At 30.3% G+C, this 21,128-nt stretch overlaps 2 protein-coding genes across 2 annotated transcripts; both read left to right on the forward strand.

Annotated features, from left to right (window-relative positions):
• Positions 1-445: 445 nt before the first annotated feature.
• On the forward strand, positions 446-1,702 carry LOC114179060 (pectinesterase inhibitor 7-like). The gene has a single exon (XM_028065263.1). The coding sequence runs from the start codon at positions 540-542 to the stop codon at positions 1,179-1,181; it is 642 nt and encodes a 213-aa protein (XP_027921064.1). The 5' UTR covers positions 446-539; the 3' UTR covers positions 1,182-1,702.
• An 8,582-nt stretch (positions 1,703-10,284) lies between these two features.
• LOC114179055 (aspartate--tRNA ligase, chloroplastic/mitochondrial) lies at positions 10,285-16,629 on the forward strand. Its single transcript, XM_028065254.1, has 15 exons — positions 10,285-10,833; positions 11,044-11,187; positions 11,464-11,573; positions 11,978-12,089; positions 12,224-12,295; positions 13,139-13,230; positions 13,447-13,567; positions 14,779-14,901; positions 15,088-15,283; positions 15,375-15,562; positions 15,655-15,726; positions 15,847-15,945; positions 16,023-16,103; positions 16,191-16,248; positions 16,323-16,629. The coding sequence occupies exons 1-15, from the start codon at positions 10,465-10,467 to the stop codon at positions 16,487-16,489; spliced, it is 2,004 nt and encodes a 667-aa protein (XP_027921055.1). The 5' UTR covers positions 10,285-10,464; the 3' UTR covers positions 16,490-16,629.
• The last annotated feature ends 4,499 nt before the right edge of the window (positions 16,630-21,128 follow it).

The raw sequence follows: 21,128 nt of genomic DNA on the forward strand, positions 1-21,128 counted from the left end.
CGTCAATTTTATCAAATAGATAGAAGCTATATATTATAGCTTCTTCGTGAATAACGTAAAAGCAAACGTGCTGGAAATCATTACTAGCTCAAATGCTACTTTTCTTTTTCATTCAATTCACATTTCAATGCATCCAAATTAAACGAAAAAAAAAAGATAACGAAAAAAATAAAGCAATTTTTTACTTATTAATTTTTATTCATATAATATATTAATGTATTTGTTTGTAGTAAAATATGTTAAAAAATTACATTTTTTAAGTATTCTGAGTTATAACTCAATAACTAGTTTTTTTTTTTTTTGAATGAGAAAATAAATCAAAATCCAAACGTTGGACTTATTTTAATCTTGCATTGGAAGACAGAAATAGAGTCGATGGCAATATTGTTATTTGAGTTGAAAGGAGGAAGGTGGAAGTAATTTCACGCTAAACTTGTGCCTACAAAAACCCCTCTTCATTTCTCTCTCACTCACGGACACACACTACTCACACAAGGCAACAAACAAACCCATAACAGAAACAGAACCAAACTATAACAATGAGAACCCAACACCTTCGTCTTCACCACCTCCTCCTCACTCTCTTCCTCTTCGCAGCCGCATTATCTCTGGCGTCCTCCGCCGCAGACGAAGCTTCAGCCCCGGTGCCTGACGACGGCGACACCGAGTTCATCCGCTCCAGCTGCAACACCACTCTATACCCTGACGTGTGCTTCACCTCCCTCTCCCGCTACGCCAATGCGGTGCAGCAGAACCCCGGCCAGCTGGCGCGCGTGGCCATCGGCGTCAGCCTCTCCAAGGCCCACCGCGTGGCGTCCTACATCTCCAACCTCACGCGTGACGCCGACTATGGCACGAGCGGCACGCGCGCGGCGATGGCGGTGCACGACTGCTTCTCGAACCTGGGCGACGCCGTGGACGAAATCCGCGGGTCTCTGAAGCAGATGCGGCAGATTGGCGCCGCCGGCGAGGGCTCCGGATCCTTCCTCTTCCAAATGAGCAACGTGCAAACGTGGATGAGCGCCGCACTCACCGACGAGGAGACCTGCACGGACGGATTCCAGGACGTAGCGGAATGTGCCGTGAAAGCGGATGTATGCAATCGCGTCACCAACGTCAAGAAGTTCACCAGCAACGCTTTGGCTCTCGTCAACTCCTACGCCAGTAAGGGTTCGCCCTGAACTCTTCCCACGTGTCACATCACTCACCGTCTGATTTTAATCCTTTCCAAATTCCCAAAAAAAAAAAGGTTAATTAATAAACCATAGGTTGTGTTAATTAATTTTAAGTTACAAAAAAAAAAGAAAAAGATAAAAGTGTAGTGTGTGTGGGACGCGTGAGTCCTCCTTGTATGTAAATTTTGGTATTCTTGTAGTATCTGCTGTCACGCAAGAAAGTGGAGAAAGGCATCACTTCACGTGATAGAATGGAGAGTGTAGATATATATTTGCAAAAAAAAATAAAAATGAAGTGAAAGTAGTGTGTGGAACTGTGAGTTATGACACTTTAGTTTGTCTGGTTATTGGTTGATGCTTTAAAGAAGGATAAATTTGTAGGGTTATATGTTGTGTGGATTATTTGTGTTTTTTTGTTGTAGTTAAAAGAACAGTTGTAAATTTCAGGATTAGTCATTAATTTAAATTCGCTCTACTTTCTCCCTTTTGGAAAGGAAAATAAAATAGTGGTCATTGTTTGTTCCGAATTCATTTAGATTCTTTGACTTGATTGCAATAACGGTTGGTGGAAAAAGTAGTCGAGATTGGCGGGAGTAGCAATAGAGCATGGAATAGCTCTTCTCTTCGCAACTTTCTTCACATGGATGAAACATTAATAGTGTACAACATTTTAAAAATTTGAATTTGAACTTCAATTCAATTTGTGTGTAGTGTTCAATAATTTAAAATATGTGGCACAACACCTGTTTGTTTAAATGCCAAAGTAATGGAGTAATTTAGTGTGGTACGCATAAAATTTGATGGAATCATAGAAATATCAAGTTAATTACTGATATTCCCTTTTAGTACCAGACGAAATGAAGAAGGAATCAATTTTGTGCTTTTACAAAGGTTAAATCATGGTAGAAAAATACAGTTATCTCAAATCTAATCGACATTATTCAAGTGTATGATGGTAGAAACCTGTCCAACTTTGAGGGTTAAAAAATGTTTTTACGCGGTGTGAAAGGAAAGGAAGTGGGGTTCTAATTCAATCTTTAGAGACACCAGACATCACGGGACGATCAAATCATCACATGTATGGGTCTAATTCAAATAAAAAAACTTTGTCTGCTACCCGGTTTTCACTTCGGATAAAAATATTATTTCATTGTTGCTTCTCATGATTAAAGGAAGAAAACAAAAATCCTTTTACACTTTTTTTTTTCAGAATATAATATTAACAAAATCAGCAAGCTCTTTATTTATTTGAAGTAAACAATCAAATGCTCGATTTAAAACTCTTCTTCCTTTTATTTTGTTTGCTTTTTCCTTTAATATTATTTTTTTGCATAATGTTGGTATTCTCTTCTCGATTCTTTGATATTGTTAATTTGAAGGAAATGGAAAAGAACACTTGAGAGAAGATAAAAAAGCAGATTTCTCTTTAAATAACATATTTTTAAACTTTTTCTACTAAATTCATATTATGTGTCAAATATGATAGAGATATGATTAATCGTGTTTTTATTTCTCTATTATATTAATCGTGTTTCTGTTTTGTGGTTTTTGTTCTGCTTCTCTGATAATTTGAATATGCTATTATATTTAATGTCTATTTTTGAAATTTTAAGGTGTATTCTTTTAATAAAAATTCTCTTTTTCTCAATTCTCTTATTCAATTCACTCACAAAATATTTACCAAATATAAGTATTTATTATAATATAATTGGGGATGGGACAAATTAAATTGCTTACTAAACTATTATAATGAAGATAATTTTGATAGTTTTAAAAAATTAAATTTATAATAAGCTGCGTCAAAATATAAATTTATAATGAGTTGTGTCAAAATATAATGAAACCAAATTTTAAATTATTATTACATTATTAATAATATTTTCATTAATAGTTTTATTTTGCTAATTTGAATTTAAAAAAATAATAAAATAGATTTTACTTTAAAATAATTAATTATTAGTGAAATTGATACGAGTATTTAATTATTTTATTGATGATAGATCCGAGTATTTAATTATTACAGTAAAATTTATTTCATTACATTTTAATAATATCATTTTTTAATCTGTTTTTTTAATTAATGGTTTAGTATGTAACTTTTAAAATAATATATATAAACAAACAGTACTTATTTGTTTTTCTTCCACTTTCTTTTCCAAAACAAAAACCATCTTAATATATTTATCAACTTTGGATGAGGTTTGCCCAAAGTTGACTGTTGGCAACCACACAAATGTTCATCTTCGTCATCATCGTGGAATATGGCCATATGTATTTTTCTTCAATCATATTATGGAATAACATGTTTCAGTACGCAAAATTAAATAACCCCTGATCCTCAGGGTCCACACCAATCTTTATCAATCTGTTTCCATTGTTTTTTCATACACCACACCATTGATGTTCTTCATTATGTTCCCATGCACCAATATTTCTCTTTTCCTTTCCCTCATAATTTTTAATCTCACACAACTTACAACTTTTTATCACCTTACTTGCACTGGAACCATTTTATATCAAAGAAGAAAAAAAAAATCCTTCACAATATAATCGTACATATATTCTTATAATATAAAAAAAATATATACTTTTAAGTTAAACAAGAGTGTGTCATTATGAGATTAATATTTTCCAAGATAAAAACACACGGCATGAAGATGCATGATTATGAATAGAGTTGTCAAAATCGGTAATCCGACTTGATCCACCTCGACTTATTATGAGTTGATGATTTAGTGAGCCAACCTAATTCGGTTCACTTTTTATCGAGCCAAAAGAATTCGAACCCAACTCAGCTCATCACGGGTTAGCGAGTTAAACAGGTTGACTCACAAGTTCACTTAATTAAAAAAATATATATATAATTTTTTATTATTTTTTCAGTCAAAACTAAATTGCAATTCTAATTAAAATTTAAATAAACTTTAATACAATTCAAATACAAACCAAAATATAAAAAATATAAATTATTTATATGTTGACTAAAAACAACAACCTATTATGGGCTAAATATAAAGTTCAATTCGGCTCATCACGGATTTAACCAGGGTGAGTCAGATTCTAGATGAGTCGAGTTAAAAATCAATTCGTATTAAAATTTGTAAAAATTTTCCATTTAATCCGAACTTATGGTGAGTCGACTTGCATGCTTCAACCTGACAGCACTAATTATGAATGAGACTAGCCGCCATTAGTTGTAAGTTCGAACTTTTTGTTTGATGAAAAAGTCTTATCAACCCATATAAATAGATAATCCAATTGAATCTCACTATACCTTATCATGGCACGTAACAAGATACGTGCAAACAAGAAGTTATTTTGGAGAAAGATAATAATTATAACTATAATATTTCATCGACAAAGATTTGTAAACTAAAACCGGACACTAAAGTCATTTAGATTCTTACTCTTCATTTCTGATTCATCGTCTACCACAAAAGAAATGCAGTAATATGAATCACTCGTGTAACCTACGTAATTGCTTTCTTCTATAAAATATTATTCTAGAAAGATACCAATACCAAATAAGTAACTGTTCATCTATGCTTTGTGGTCAGTTTCAGACCACAAGAAATGTCGTGACATATCCTTAAAATTTTCTTTTACTGTTCAATTTGTCTTTTACCCCTGTTTTACACTTTTGTTTTATATCCAAACAATTTCTGGTTACTCAATTTTACGTCATCACTGATCAATTTCTCTTATACGATTTTTTAAAATTAATACAAGTTTTCTCGTATGTTAAAGTGAACGTTAAGTCTAACTTAATCTCACAAAATTGACTTGTAAAATAAGGATTGTAGTCTGTTAATGATCCGATATCGGATGAAATACAATGTCTAAGAAAGTTTACTAGGATATGTTCTAATTTAGCTCTTATACCATATTAGAGTGGAATTTAAGCCTAACTTAATCCCACAAAACAAACTTATAAAATAAGGATTGCACTCACTTATATATTATGAATTAACCTTATTTATACTTGATGTAACACTTTTAACAAAATCAAATAGAATTATTGAGGACGATATTTTGTTCTCCTCGCAATAATATAATGACATGAAATTGAATTTAGACAACAATTATTAAAAATTACTGCCATTAATGATAGATATTATTATTGTACACCACAAAGTAGTTTTCTGATACAATATTATACTAAGAAGTGCATTGACTGGGAAAAACAATTATGGAAAAGCAATTGTCCTTTTTCTTTTTGTATAAATTGGTTAATTTAATTAGCTTTAGTTACATAATACAATAAAGATAAAGATAGAGATGCTGTCTGGTCCTTTCTCTTTCATACATAGTTTTTTATAGTTGAGCTTTAGTTTGGGGGAGGCTGATTCTGGGGATGCATTTTTATATGTATTAATGGACACTGATTATTGTGTTAGGTTTGGATCCAGAATTATATGCATGCGTATGTGGAAAAGGTACACCAACATGGATTTTTGGCTCTTTTGTATTTGTTATTATTATTATCGCAACTCCTAGGAAACACCTATCTCGTCCCAAACAAATACATATGTATGCGTGTACAGTGTTTATTATGACTAGCGTAACAGATTGCGTATGTGTGTATGTATTTTTTAAATATACATGATATTATATTAGTAGATGATAATATTATAATGTTATTAAGTTAATATATATATTAAAATTATATTTATTAAAAATAAAGTGAAATATATCAGAACAAATAAAAGAATAACCATTGATAAATAAAGAATAAGAGAAGAAGTAGAGACATATGATTTTATAAAAAGTTTATAAAAATAACGGTCAATTTTAAAAAATTTAATAAATTATTATATTTAAAGGGTAAAATCAATATTTTGAAAAGTGGACACAAAAAGGAGAATCCCCTTTATATATTGTTATAGATTATTAGGAAAATAATGTTATAATGTCTATTTTTTTTCTCATATTCTACATTTTTTATGTGATTTAATATAAACTATTAATTATTTTAAAAGAAAAAATATTGATACATTAATCAATAATTTACACTAAATCACGTCAGAAAATAAAAAATGAGAATAAAAAAATAAGAGTCATAGTATATTTTTCTCAATTATTATTTTCCGAATAAGAAGGACACAAAATTGATTTCGAGCGAGCCAAATAATTGTGTTAGCTGCAAAGGTTTAATCAAGGTTTTGTCTTTTGGTAGGTGCAGTTGAATAAACGTGTGACCAGCTTTAGAACTAACTATTTTTGCTAACAACTTTAGTTTCCTCTTAATCTCGGCTAGGGTGCTACAATACTTTGCGATAAATAATGTATATTTCAAAGTTTTAGTTGGATAATTATGTTTTCAGTAAACATTATTTCAGAAAATTGTATTATTGATTCGGGGTATCTGTTAACTTTGTCGTCTAAAACTAACTAACACTCGATAGCTCCAATAATAAGTGATGAGTGAAATTGACCAATCATCGCAATGTAACTAGCTTTAGACTATGCTATACCATGTCCTTTTTCAAGAATTGGCTTCATATAATAATCGCACATTGATGATAAACCTTCATTTATGGCACCTTGAGTTTAGGTTTAATAAATTTCATATGAGAAAAGAGAAAAGTTAGTGAAACTCGAGAATTTTAAAAAAAAAAGTGTGGGAGTTTTGTAAATTTAAATTTGAGTGTGAAATATGTTTTTATTCTTTTAAACTAGATAGGAAATTAAAAATTTTCATTATTTCAAATTTTGTATACGGTATGATTTTTAAATTAATCAATAATAATTTTATACGTTCTAACTTAAATGTCAATTTAAAATATATGTAAAATTTTTGACATCATCAAATTAAATGAATAATATTTATTTACTTAAATTTAAAAACAAAAATATATCAAATTTTATGACATATCGAAAGTATCAAAAGATATATCAAATATATATCAGATAAATATTGATTGATACTTTAACATGTTAAGTCACCGATGGTTATTACACATTAATTTAAACTTTTCATGATTATTCTATATTGAACCCAATCGAAGCAATCAACATCAAATTCAGAGTTGCAGTAACATGAACCAAATTCACATGAAAATCTCATTTAAACAAAATAGAGAAATCACAACATGAAATTTAAAAATTTTCCGAAAACAAAACAAACAAACGACACTTAAAGCAAGGACAATAATAATGATGTCTTACTTCGAAGGGAGGCATTGGCCATCTTAAGATTGTCATGATTGCATGAATTACATTACGGTACACCTAGACCAAGTAGGTTTCAGCACCAATATTTTCGACAAAATTTTGATTTCATTTCATAACCATAATATAACAATAATAAATATTCTTATTGTTAGCCAAGTAAGAAATGTTATTATATGTTTAGGAAATAAATTTTATTGTGCTTTTTTAATTTTTAATAAAATATAGTTTTCTTTAAAACATTAAAAAAATAACTCAAGTGCATTTTGAATGAATATACGTAATCACTCCTTTCTTCTTTCATACCGTGCTGGTATCAAAATATTTTAATAAGCAATCTTTACATTTGTTCTATCCACCAAAGAAGTTGATAACAAATATTATTTTTGTGTTCAAATTTTATATTATTGCATGAGTTTTGGGGTCGAAAGATAGAGCGAAGGCGAAATTTGATCCAAAATTCTTAAATTTACGTATCAAAAGGATCTTATCTTATGTATCATTAAGAGGCTCTTTCGCCGTAGAATAAAAGATAAGTTTGAGACTTTTGGTGGATGAAAAAGAACCACTTAAACACAAATCCAGTCACGTGAACAAGCTTTATTTAACTATTTATATAGAATTGTGCAAATACTTTATGATTTTAAGGCATTGTGTTTGCGTAAACTACTCAATCAAAACCTTAAGTGAGTTGATGATTAGTTTTCTTTAAATGGATTCACTCCTGTGCCTAAGTGACAGTGTTTGTTTTGGCAAAGTAAAAATTACAATTTGAAAGAGATAAATGCAAAAGGATTGAGATTTGTTATCCTTTGAAACTTCGATATATTTTAATTTTTTGAATTTAAAAAAATGAATAAATATAATTATTTTAATTCAATAATGTTAATTTCTTTTGACATGTAAAACACATTTCATATTAATAATGTTGGAGTTATTTACATAGTTTGACACATTCTCAATTTAATATCTGTTGAAAAATACGCTCGACGTTTAAAAAAATAACATAATTAAATTAAAATGACTATTTATATATATAATACTTTTAAAATTTAGCGACTAAAATATATCAAAATTTAAGATAAAAACAAATTTTAAATTCGAATCAAAATTCAGAAAAAAAAAATTGGTAATGAGTGTAAAAGTTTGAAGAACATGTGTGTTGTTCATGCGATGATTGAAAGGTTGATGAGCACGTAAATTGAAGCAGAAATGAGAGTGACAGGTGCAGAGAGGGTTAAGAAAATTGTTTGGCATATCTCATGTGTGGGTTTTGGAGTTAACGTGAGATGAAAAGACTAGAAGCAAATGTGGTGCCAAAATGGGAATGAGACAAAAAAATCACCAACATCCCACGTACCTATTTAACCACAAAAACCATACATAAAAACAACACTTTCCCTTCTTTCCTCTGCCCTTCACGAGACCAACTCACTGTTACTATAATTTATTCAATAATATTTCTTTTATATGTCTCCATGCGCAAAGAAAGTAACTAGATTCTGTTAGTTTCACGGATGTTCACAACAGTCTTATTCACTCCCCCAATCATCTATTATGTTTCTTATTTTAATCATTACACTTTGGTTTCATCATTCACTTCACTATTTATTGCATAAGCTTTTTTTAATATGAGTAAATATTTAACAGAATCTATATACATCCATATTATAAATAAATTTTATAGTATCTGTTAAAAGTCTTATATTAATTAAAAATATGTCAATTTTACAGTATATAAATAGAGTAAAAATATAACATAATATAAGTTCAAACGATTTTACGTTTTTTTTTCTGAAAATAAAATAAAATTATTGGCAATGCAGCATTGTTGTCTAATTTTAATGTTTGTATTATTTGCGGCGCACGTTTCTCATCTATACAAGATTTGCATCCCTAATCCAAACACGATATAGTTTCAAGCAACAAATGATGGAAGATGTCCGCAATATTTTATTTTAGGGTTCACAATATCTCAATTTTTTTTCCGTTTTAGTAATTAGTTAGTAGTTATTTTAATATAATATAATTAAATTAAATTAGATCACTATGCATCATTTGGACTATCACACGTGGCTTGCTGAGTTCATTTTCCACTTACCACCTCAACATATATAAAGAGGATGAAAGTAAGACAAATCCAATTCACGGCTCGATCCGGTTTAGTAGCCTGTTTACAAGGAAGATTTCTTTTTTCACCCCCATAATTTTGTTTTCACCAAATAAATATAGAAAATCTCCATTTGTTCTTTGTGGTTTATGAAAAAGATGATTTCAGAGTTGTGACATTTAGAACTCTTTTTTAACCTTTTTTTAAGTAAATAATTTAAAGTTTTTTTTTCTAGATTATACAATTTACTTTTCTTAAACTTTTAGATTTTACAATCCAACAAATAATCTTTTATATATATAAAAAACTTCAAATTACTCAGTTTGAAAGAAATTTTTGAAAAATAAAAAGACGTTTAGTTTGTATGATTCTAATTTCTTTTAATCTAAAAAATGATTCCCGATTTTATGAACACGACCAAGCAACACAAGAGAGTGACAGCTGCAAGAAAGACAGTTCAGTCTTTTAACCACTCTCACAGGGTATACATTGAAACTATGGAGTATAGATAGAAACTATGGAGTGCAGAAAGAAATAAAAATTTTAAACCATCACGACACGGGCCCTTTTTTCACATGCTAGCCCAATCTTTATATTGAAACTGGGTCGTTTAGGTGAAAGAATCTCTCATCTGTTATCTCCCTCTCCTGGCAGTTTGCTTTTCTCTATTGTGTTCTACCATACTTAATCTTTCTTTTTCCTCATCTTCTGGTAATGGACACACCACAGTTATTCTTTTTCCTCCATTCACAGTCTCCACCCACTATGTTATGTGGGAGTAGCTATTCCTCTTAGCTCAAATTTGAGTTTTTTTTTTTTTTTTTTTTTTTTTTTTTTTTTTTTTTTTACGAATTCTCAATTTTTTCAATTTTGATTTTCCAATCTGTTTCCTCTACAAAGTCTGAATCTTTTGTTTTAATTCTGAACTTTCAACGGGTTCTCAAGGAAAATTCGCTACTGGGTATCCATTATCTAATTTTTATTTTTATAAACACAAAATCAACAACCATGTCCCTGTTCCTTAAAGCTCTGCCTTTGATGACCTCCCGAACCAGACCATCTTTAGTGTTTCTATGCAGAGTTTCCAACACAGTTCTATTGCCACTTTCCAGAACCAGAACAGTGTTTTCCGTTTCTGCCTCCGCAACCCCTTCAACACAACCACTTCCTTCTGCTTCTGAAACACTCACTTCCAATGCTAAACCACCTTTGGCCCTCACTGAATCCCTTGAGTGGATCAACAGGACTGCATTATGTGGTGAATTGTCTTCAAATGATGTGGGAAAAAGGGTCCAGCTTTGTGGGTGGGTTGCCCTTCACAGGGTCCATGGTGGCCTCACATTTCTTAATCTCAGAGACCACAGTGGAATTGTTCAGGTACTTGCCTGTTTTCGAATAGTTGGTTTTGTTCATCAAGTTTTCCTTGGAGTTTTTTTATTGGCACCTGAATGTTTATTTAGCTTCATTCATTTCAAAACAGTTTTTGTATTTAATATGCTTCTTTTGTACTTTTCTGTTATGCATTTACTACTTTACTGTTGTTTGTAATTGTACTGGGTGTTTATTCTAAATAAGCTTGAATTTCAGGTAACTACCCTTCCAGATGAATTTCCAGATGCCCATTCTGCTATCAATGACCTGAGGCTTGAGTACGTGGTTGCCATTGAGGGTGTAGTCAGGTCTAGGCCAAGCGAGTCAATCAACAAGAAGATGAAAACAGGTTCCATCGAGGTACATATTATTAGTAAGGGTAAATTTCATTTTGGTATTAAATTGACAACAATTTGTTTCCTGAAGATTTTATTTTATATATGAAAGCTCTTTATTTATTAACTTATTTATTTTCTCCAACACTTCTCCATGTTCCTTGCTTGTTATTCTTTGAATAAATGCTTTATACTGAAGTGATTGGTTTCTGGACTCTGAAGGTCTGTTTTTTCTTTTTTGTTTGGAATATTCTATTTATTTGTATCAACCACTTTTTGATTTATATATATCGTGTATCAGGTTGCTGCTAGTAGAGTTCAAGTGCTAAACTCTGTAAATTCAAAGTTACCATTCTTGGTTACTACGGCAGATGATGCAAAAGACTCTCTTAAAGAAGAAATCCGTTTGAGGTACTAGCTGTCAAGTTACATGACACTCACAATTGCTTATTTGTATTTATTTATGTTGGTTGGTTTCTTGTAGAGTTTGGTAATGATTAGAATCTTATTATTTTTGCTCGTTAATCTGTGGAAAATAACTTTTATTCTTTAATTTTCTGGAGTCACATGGTTAGTGCATTTACTTTTATGGATTTGAGGTATTCAAGGAATTCTCCTGTTAGTTTTATGCTCTAAATTTGCACATTAGAAAGTCACTTATTTAGTTATCAAATATTTGGTTTATCTTTAGGTTTTGTAGATAGAAATGAAAGAATTTTCTTGTTGAACCATCCAAGTTTCCTTCATTATACGCATTCATCATTGTTTCATATATGTCTATATGGGATAGCTATTGCTTACAAATCTTTTTGCAGATACCGATGTCTTGACCTGCGGCGGCAACAAATGAATTCCAACATATTGCTGCGACATAAAGTGGTTAAACTCTTTCGAAGATATTTAGAAGATGTTCATGGTTTCGTGGAGGTACTATCCTATGAGTTAATCACTTATGTTATTTTCTCTCTTCATTGTGTAATTGTACTTCTCGCCCTTGCTATTCTTTGTGGTTTGGTGTTTGATATCCTGTGTTGATCTTGCCTTTTTTGGTCATAAGATAGATTGAAACTCCAATACTGTCAAGATCCACTCCAGAAGGTGCCCGGGATTATTTAGTTCCATCAAGAATCCAGGTACTTATATCTTTTCAATTCATGCATGATACTAATAGTTTTTGTTTTTGTTGCTCGAGATTATGACCATAAAATTTGTCCAATATATTCAAACCATTGATTTATGTGTAATATTTTAAATTGGTTGCGTTTCTCTTGGTCAGCAATAAGGGTGTCCAGTTTGGACAATCTAGCATTAGATTTCTCTAAAAAAATTGGCAGTCCAGTGTTGTGAAGTCCCAGATCGTCTGGCTCAAGTTTTGGAGTGCAGTATATATACATATTGGACAACTTCACTCAATGCCAATTGGTTTTAAGTTTAACATGGTATTAGAGCCTATAGCTCACAGTAAGTGCCTGGTTTGGCAGGCTCGCCTGATTCGGCATATGTGGAGCTGGAGTATTGGGCAACTTCACTTAATGCCAATTGGTTTAAAGCTGAAATGTAACACCAGTTTGGAACTTAAAAGTATTGGTCCTGTCCTGTCAATACTGTGAGGCAGTTTCAATTTAGCTTCTGTCAGACCTAATCCACCCCCTGCAACTTTTATCCTAGTCATGAAGACAGAGCCAGTTCACCTCTCCTCACATCCTCATGAAGCAATGTCATATATTATACTCATGCCCTTGCAATTAAGTTTTTATGTTATAGTAGTGAAAAACATGATTGAAAGTTCTCAAACGATAGCTGTATTGGCTATTTGTCTGCATTGTGCTACTGAATGATGTTATTTTACTGGAGTAACATCTTTGAGTAAAACATTGCTAAGAGTAATTGGAAAATCAATACAAGCCTTTTTATCTATCTTTTGTGAGCCACACTTCATATAGTTTTGTTGATTCACTGTCACATGAATTATGAAGCCAGGAACATTCTACGCCTTGCCACAAAGTCCTCAGCTATTTAAGCAAATGCTAATGGTAGCTGGTTTTGATAAATATTATCAGGTTGCAAGGTAATATATTTTTCTTATGTTTGGCTTCCTTTAGAGAATATGTTATTCTCCCACATGTAGTGCTTTTTCACTATAAAAATAAGCATTTGTTTAAGTGACTATATAAACTAAGAATATACAATGTTAATTTCTGTAAGCCATACCAGATATAAAATTGAAGAAACTATCATGCAAGTGACTTTTCTGTTTGGATAAAATGCAATTTATGTTTTGCAGATGTTTTCGTGATGAAGACTTGAGAGCAGACAGACAACCTGAGTTCACGCAGCTAGATATGGAAATGGCCTTTACTCCTTACGAGGATATGTTGAAGCTTAATGAAGAATTGATTAGAAAGGTTAGGTTATACTATTTGTAATGGGACCTCTGTAACAACGGCTTATAAAACATTTTGAAACTTGGGAGTTATCGTGATTTGAGGTTGAAATTTCGAGCAGAGCAATAAAGTATATAAATAGAAGGGATTCCGTTTCTAAAGACAAATTTTAGGGGAAAAACACCACCTTGTTCTTCAATATATTTCTAAACTTCAACAGGAATATTATCAGTTGGTCATGGGTTTGAATCCAAGAACAACCTCTTTGATTATGTAAGGGTAAGGCTGTGTTGAATGACCCTTTCTTATACATTTGTATGGCAAGGAACCTTCTTGTCGTGAGGTACATTAGTTTTTTAAGCTAAACCTTTTGGATACTGATATTTTATGTATGTGGTTTTACATAAAGATGGCTAAATTTTGGACCATATTACTAATTGGTGAGTAATTGAGGATGATTTCGTGGAAGAGTGTGCCAATTGGCAGATTGTTTGGGGAGAAAATGTGTTATGTCTGTTTTAAAGTTATTCATCTTCAATATTAGAATATATATACTTAGTACTTATGTACTATTTGATTTAGAAGAAAACAAGAAAGAAAAAGATGAGAAAACGAAAAGCTTATTCTAGCTTATTTGGTTTATCATAGAAAACTCTATACCAAAGAAAACTCTGGAAGCTGTGAATGTAGGATTTTTTCTAATTAAACTAGCATCTTCTAGTTCACAGTGAGGTGCTGGATGACCCAAATGAACTTTAAGTGGTGGAGAGTGAGTCACATAAGCTCAAGTCTTTGATTGACATTCATACCTTATTATTTAACTTCATAGTAACCCTTTTTGTTGGTGTACCCGATGCTATCAGAAGTCCTTTACATTCAAAAGTTGGTTATATCAGTTGATATATTTATTTTTTGTTAGTTTGATATAGATGGTATGATGATGGACTTTTAAATTTAACAATTGATTTTCTGAATTTTTTTGACCAGCAGTAGTAAAGTTGCTGGAAAAGTAGCGCTGATGTCATTTGTCAGATTACAGTTTTCATCATTCTCTTATTTCTCGTAGAACAAACAATAAAAACGACAATTCCCATTTTCTTTGTCCACTTTTTCTTGCAAGCCAAACAACCTCATGAATTTCACTATTTTCTCTTTTCTTCATTTTCTCTCTTTCCATTTTCTCTCATTTGCCAATCAATGTGCTAAGTGTAAATAGGGCACATTTGTTGCAGGTTTTCTTTGAAATTAAGGGGGTTGAGTTACCAAATCCTTTTCCTAGGCTTACATATGCTGAAGCAATGAGTAGATATGGTTCAGACCGGCCAGATACCAGATTTGATCTTGAGTTAAAAGATGTAATGATCTATCTTTCACCTCCTCCATAGCACTTCTGTAGTTGTTTGTTGACAATCCTCTATTTTGTTTCTGTATTCTCTCTGATTTGGTAATTGTTATATCTTTCTGTTGTCTTGTATTGCACTAGATACCTATATTTGCTTCTTAAGGAATCTTGGTGTAATATAATTTTTCCGGACCTGCAGGTATCTGACATTTTCTCAGGTTCTTCATTCAAGGTTTTCTCTGATTCCTTAGAAAGTGGGGGAGTTATCAAAGTGTTATGTGTACCTTCTGGTACAAAAAAGTACTCAAATTCAGCTCTTAAGAAAGGTGACATTTACAGTGAAGTACTCAAATCTGGTGCAAAGGGTTTACCCTTTCTTAAGGTCTTGGATGATGGTAAAAAATAATTTTGCTATCAATAATTTTTTATGTTTTTGGGAGACATATATTATATTTCATTTTCTGTGGTGTTAACCTTTGACTTTAGGGAACATGGAGGGAATTTCTGCATTAGTATCAAGTATGGATCCTACAACTAGAGAGAATTTATTAAGGCGATGCTCTGCAAGACCAAGTGACCTCATTCTATTTGCAGTGGGTCATCATGCCTCTGTAAATAAAACTTTAGACCGTCTGAGAGTTTATGTGGCCCATGACCTAGGTTTGATCGACCATGTAAGTTAGTGGTTTCTTTTAGAGAAAAAAAGTGCTCTTTCTCAGCTATTTCTTTCTCTAATATTATTTTGTTATTTTGTTTGAGTTTCTAGGACAGGCATTCAATTTTGTGGATAACTGATTTTCCAATGTTTGAGTGGAATGATCCAGAGCAGAGGCTCGAGGTTTGTTCTTCTAATAGCAACTGATAGTGTATTCTGTTCGATCTTTCTCTACATTGGTGAAATATGGTATGTTCTAGTAAAGTGTTTTTTGTTATTATTCTTAATTATGGTTTAATGCAGGCTCTTCACCATCCTTTTACCGCACCAAATCCTGAAGACATGAATGACCTTGCATCTGCTCGTGCTTTGGCTTATGACATGGTTTACAATGGGGTGGAGGTATTTGAGATTCATTTAGTGATGATTTGACCACTGAAATCTGTATTAGTAACAGTTTGTGGCTATTTTTTTGTTAGATTGGTGGTGGAAGTCTGAGAATTTATAAACGTGACATACAAGAAAAGGTTTTGGAAATTGTTGGCATCTCAATGGAGCAGGTTACTGAAATAAAAACTATATGACTCCATTGCTGTGCTTTGTTATGTTCATTATATAATGTTTGAATGCACTGTAATTTGTTTCAGGCTGAAGCAAAGTTTGGTTATCTTCTGGAAGCACTTGACATGGGAGCTCCACCACATGGTATGGTGATTCTGAAAACAGTTTATAGTTAGTTAGTTAGTTAGTTAGTTAGTTGATTAATAATTGTTGTGTAGGTGGCATAGCTTATGGGTTGGACAGATTGGTTATGCTGTTGGCGGGTGCTAATTCCATTAGAGATGTCATTGCTTTTCCAAAAACAACCACTGCACAGTGTGCCCTAACCAGATCACCTTCTGAGGTGGATCCTCAGCAGCTCAAAGATCTCTCAATTAAAACATAGTATAGTATATATATACATTCAACTTTTTTTTTTTTTGTTATTTCACTGCACATCCATTTTTGTACTGGTGTAAGGAATAAGTTTTTAACAAATACTCAATGATTAATCTAATGACTAATGTTACTGTCAGAATTATGTCACTGTATGATATTTGCTAAAAGTATTAGGTATAATAAATAATTTGATTTGATATTTGAGTATTCAATTTATTTATTGGCTAGCTTTTTATTGAATTTTCCATGTGATGCACTAGTTTCTTTAGTTGATTTTTCTTCATGTTTAGTATTTTCCAGGTTGATAATAATGCACCGAAAAAAAAATTGTTCAGTATTCGTCAATTTACACTTGTGTGTGTTTGAAAATATTCTCTCAATTCAAGTATTGTTCCAATGTTTATCCGGATACATATAGAAGGTTAAAAATTTTGATAAGAAAAAATTAGGTTGAATTTTTGGGTCAAGTACATATGCCACCAAAAATAAAACAAGAACTACATATGTCACCAAAAATGCAAGAAGTACAACACTGAATCTAATATAAAATGTACTACATAGATGTTCTTCGATATTATTAATAAAAAAATCTATTATATATATATATATATATATATATATATATTATTTCCTCTCGTCAGCTAAGGGACAAATCCTGTAGTGGTTTACTTTTGAATTCTTAGATGAATAAATTTTGCAACTCAGTGTCTTATCTTATTGTATTCCTCTTTCGATTTCTCTTTTAAGAATAAAAGTAAAAAATGTTAGCTTAAAGTTTCAAAGTATGGTATGCATTATTGATATGGAAATGACCTTTTTTTAGACAGTGAAGGTGATTGATTATATCGGGATATTTAATTAGCATCAAGTAAACATACAATCTTATCTATTTAAATAGCTCTTTAGTTTATTGGTTGACAAAATGCTTTTTAAGTGATCATTAAGGCAATTAAATTCGTGACATTAATTTTAATACTAATATGTGGATCAAAAGTTGATGATCATCGGCGAATCTTCGTTAATAATTTTAGAGAAGTTTAAATAATACATTCGACATTTATATTTAATTATGATTATTAATATAATAAAAATTAATATATAATTTAGTATAACCGTAATTAAAAAAAATTATCTATAAATGAAATATTATCATATATTGGATATTCCTATATTTTGACTTTGGTACCATGTTAAGAAGACTTTAAGTCTAACTCAACTTCACAAAACCGACTTATAAGATGAGATTTACACTCATACTATAAACTCATCTTATCTTTAATCGACGTGGAATTTCCAATGCTTTTAAATATGTGGCCTAAATTATCCTATACTTTTAAATAAGTTACCTAAACTATTTAAAATTTAAAATTTTAATAATTAAGAACTTAGTTATAGCTTATAACTATCTAATTTTTGAACGTGTTTCTCAAATTTTTTTTTTTTATAAACTCTGAGTTAAAAGCAAATAAAATTCAGTATATAAATTAATAATAAAAAAATGTGACTTATATTTCTATTTTAAATAATGGTTCTGGTGAATCGTTGTCATGTAAGTATACTAAGATTTCAATTTTGTCGGTGAAAATGGTGTGAGAAGAAATGATTAATAACTACATTGGTTTCCAATCATACAGTATTACAACAATTATTTGATGGAAAATTCAGAATAGAGTCTCTTAACACAAGTCCTTGTATTCTACAAAGACTAATTTATGAGTTGATGATGTAGGACAAACAACATTCATTGGTCATGTTTCTACGCTTCCCAGCATGGTTTTCTTACATTAAATAACCTTAAACATTTATGCACGCATATCTTTTCACCCATTACAATATCATATTATGATCATATATATGATGAAAAACATGAATCAACAATGCATGTCATCGATTTCACCAAAAAGTAAAGGTAAGAATGATACATATATAGCTACCAAGTAAACTACAATGAGAAAATTAAATGTTTTACATTTCATGTATTTCTAATTAATAACAAATATTTTTGCGACTACCGTTTGAAACTGTAATTAGTATATATTAATATATAATGCATGCATCTACGTTATTTGATTTTTTTTCTTTTTTAACTTATATTGGTTTGTTTTTCTTTTACATGAATTTCAAATAATAGTGTAATCAAGTAAACATATTCTATCTTCTCTAAAATTATTTGAGTTCTAAGATAAGATGTAGGCAGGCACAATCCAATAATAGTGATATGACCACACAATTTTTGTCAGTGTTTTCTTAATAATTTTTAAAATAACGCTTAATTTAACTCCTGCCGACTACTGAAGATAAATATAAAAATTTGGCAAGAAGAGAAACTGTAAATATATGAGTATAACGTTTTTAAGTAAATGGACAAAAATAATTGTAATATGAAAAGTTTGAAAATGAAGTAGTCGTTAGGATTGTGAAAGAAAAAATTATCCATTTATCCAATTCCTCTGTGGAAGGCAAGGTGAATTAGAAGACTCACGTGGGATAAGAATTAAAAAATATTAATAAATAAGTAAAAAAACTTTTAAATTTATTGTATTAAAGTTTTAAATCGAAAATAATATTCATCGAAAATAATATTCTACTATTTGATATAAGCTTTTGTTCACAGCTCGTTGAACGTTGAATGTGTATCACTTTATGAAAAATCCATAGTGATATAATGCAAATAAAGATGTATTATTTGTTGTTAGAAGATTTTACAAACATGTAAAAGTATTTGAAAAGGAGCAACACTATTATCTTTTAGGTATAATTATTGATTTAATCCTATAATTTGTTGGTTTAGTTTATTTCGATCCTCTTATAACTTTTTGATTCAATTTAGTTCTCTAATTTTTTAAAAAGTTTAAATTTATTATTTTCATTAAGTTGATGTTAACACTATGTTTGTGTACATGCCACATGTCAATTCATAGACTTTTTTTAATTTAAGTTTTTTTTACTGTTTTTTTTTTTAATTTGAACTGTCACATGTCAGATTATGGTTGTGCCACACGACAATAGTAGTTGTTTTCAGTTTAATTTCTGTATTTAAATTTTTTTATCCAATTTAGTCCCTCTATTTTTTAAAATAATCCACTTTGATCCTCTTCAATTTGAGACCAAATTAGTAATTAAGTTTAATTACAACTTATATATACATGTTAAAATAATTTTTTAGATTTTAATCATCAAATTAGTTCAACTAAAGACAATTTATTTTATTTGTTACAAGTGTAACAAATTTTAAGTGTAAAAAATTACAAGTCTAAAAAATAAAATAATTTGAGTATTTAGGTGGAGTAATTTGATATATAAATTCTAAAAAATTTATTTTAACATGTATATATAAGTTATAATTAAGATTAATTACTACAAATTGGAGATGACCAAATTGAACTATTTTAAAAAATAAAATGACTAAATTAAATCAAAAATTTAAATGGGATGACTAAATTGAAAACAATTACTACCATGTGGCACAACCATAATTTGAATGTGACAGTTTAAATTTAAAAGAAAAAAAAAATAAAAATTTCATGAATTGACACATAGTATGTATGGACACAATTTTAACCTCAACTTAGCTTAACGGAAAAGATCAATTTTTTTTTAAAGTAGGGGATTAAATTGAACAAAGAAATAATAAGAGGACAAAAATGAACAAAGCCAACTAGTTAAACACTAAAATGTCTCATTAGTAACCAATTTTAGTAACCACAAGTTATAGTACTATAATAACCAATTTAGTTATTAATTTACAAAATAAAAAAATTGTAGTTACTAAAATAGTAAAATAGTCGTCGTTATGAATGAAAAATTATAATTAATCTCTAAATTGATTTCTAAAATTTAGCTATTAAAGGAAATTAGTCACTACATATTAGTTGTCTTTGTTTTTGATACCAAAGATATTTATTTCTAAATTAGTCTCTAATTAATTAGTGACAAATTTAGCGACCAATTATAATTTTTTATTGATAATATTTTAGTAACCAATAACCTTTTATTTTATAATCTAAACTATTGGAACTAACAATTTTTAGTCAATAAAATTCATTACTAAGAAATTATTTTAATAAAAAAGATAAATAATTAATTATACCTATCTTTTATTATGCTTTAGAAGAGGAGTTGAATTTTCAATAGCTTCATTCCCTAGATAAATTTATAATTATAGTGACAAGATTCCTTTATTCCCGGTACAGGTTTCGAAAATTGATACCTTTCTCTTACTCGTATTTACTATCAATAATATCAGAACAAAACATCAATTTCTCCTAGTTTGTTTTTTTCTTTTTTGCCGGAAATAACGTTTGAAAAACAAAATGTGTTTTTACATTTAGGTTGAGATTGTTGGTGGGTTATATAAAATATTGGTAAAATAATGAAGTATGGTTGGGGCAACGAGTGAATGTTTGATGTTAAGTTGAGAGTGTGAGCAATGACATATCTATGTTGTTTTTCAAACCTCTGATCGGTTGGTAGAGACATTCTGGTCCTACTTCACACACTATTATTGCAACACATTTCTATACTATATCTACTTCTCACACTCTTCTTAATCATACTAATCTCTTTAATAAATAAATATTAAATCAATTAATGAACTTGAAATCTCTTAATCACTTAGGTCCTTAGTGTTAGTGTTGGAGTGATGA

This window comes from Vigna unguiculata, chromosome 3, assembly GCF_004118075.2.
Source record: "Vigna unguiculata cultivar IT97K-499-35 chromosome 3, ASM411807v1, whole genome shotgun sequence".
In the NCBI taxonomy this organism is placed as follows: Eukaryota; Viridiplantae; Streptophyta; class Magnoliopsida; order Fabales; family Fabaceae; genus Vigna; species Vigna unguiculata.

What these genes read in the sequence shown, in the direction of transcription:
- LOC114179060 (XM_028065263.1), top strand. Translation starts at nt 540, where the DNA reads ATGAGAACCCAACACCTTCGTCTTCACCACCTCCTCCTCACTCTCTTC.
- LOC114179055 (XM_028065254.1), top strand. Translation starts at nt 10,465, where the DNA reads ATGTCCCTGTTCCTTAAAGCTCTGCCTTTGATGACCTCCCGAACCAGA. An exon ending in ATGAAGAATTGATTAGAAAG is followed by an intron (nt 13,568 to 14,778) that starts GTTAGGTTATAC and finishes CATTTGTTGCAG; the next exon opens with GTTTTCTTTGAAATTAAGGG. An exon ending in TTGGCATCTCAATGGAGCAG is followed by an intron (nt 16,104 to 16,190) that starts GTTACTGAAATA and finishes AATTTGTTTCAG; the next exon opens with GCTGAAGCAAAGTTTGGTTA.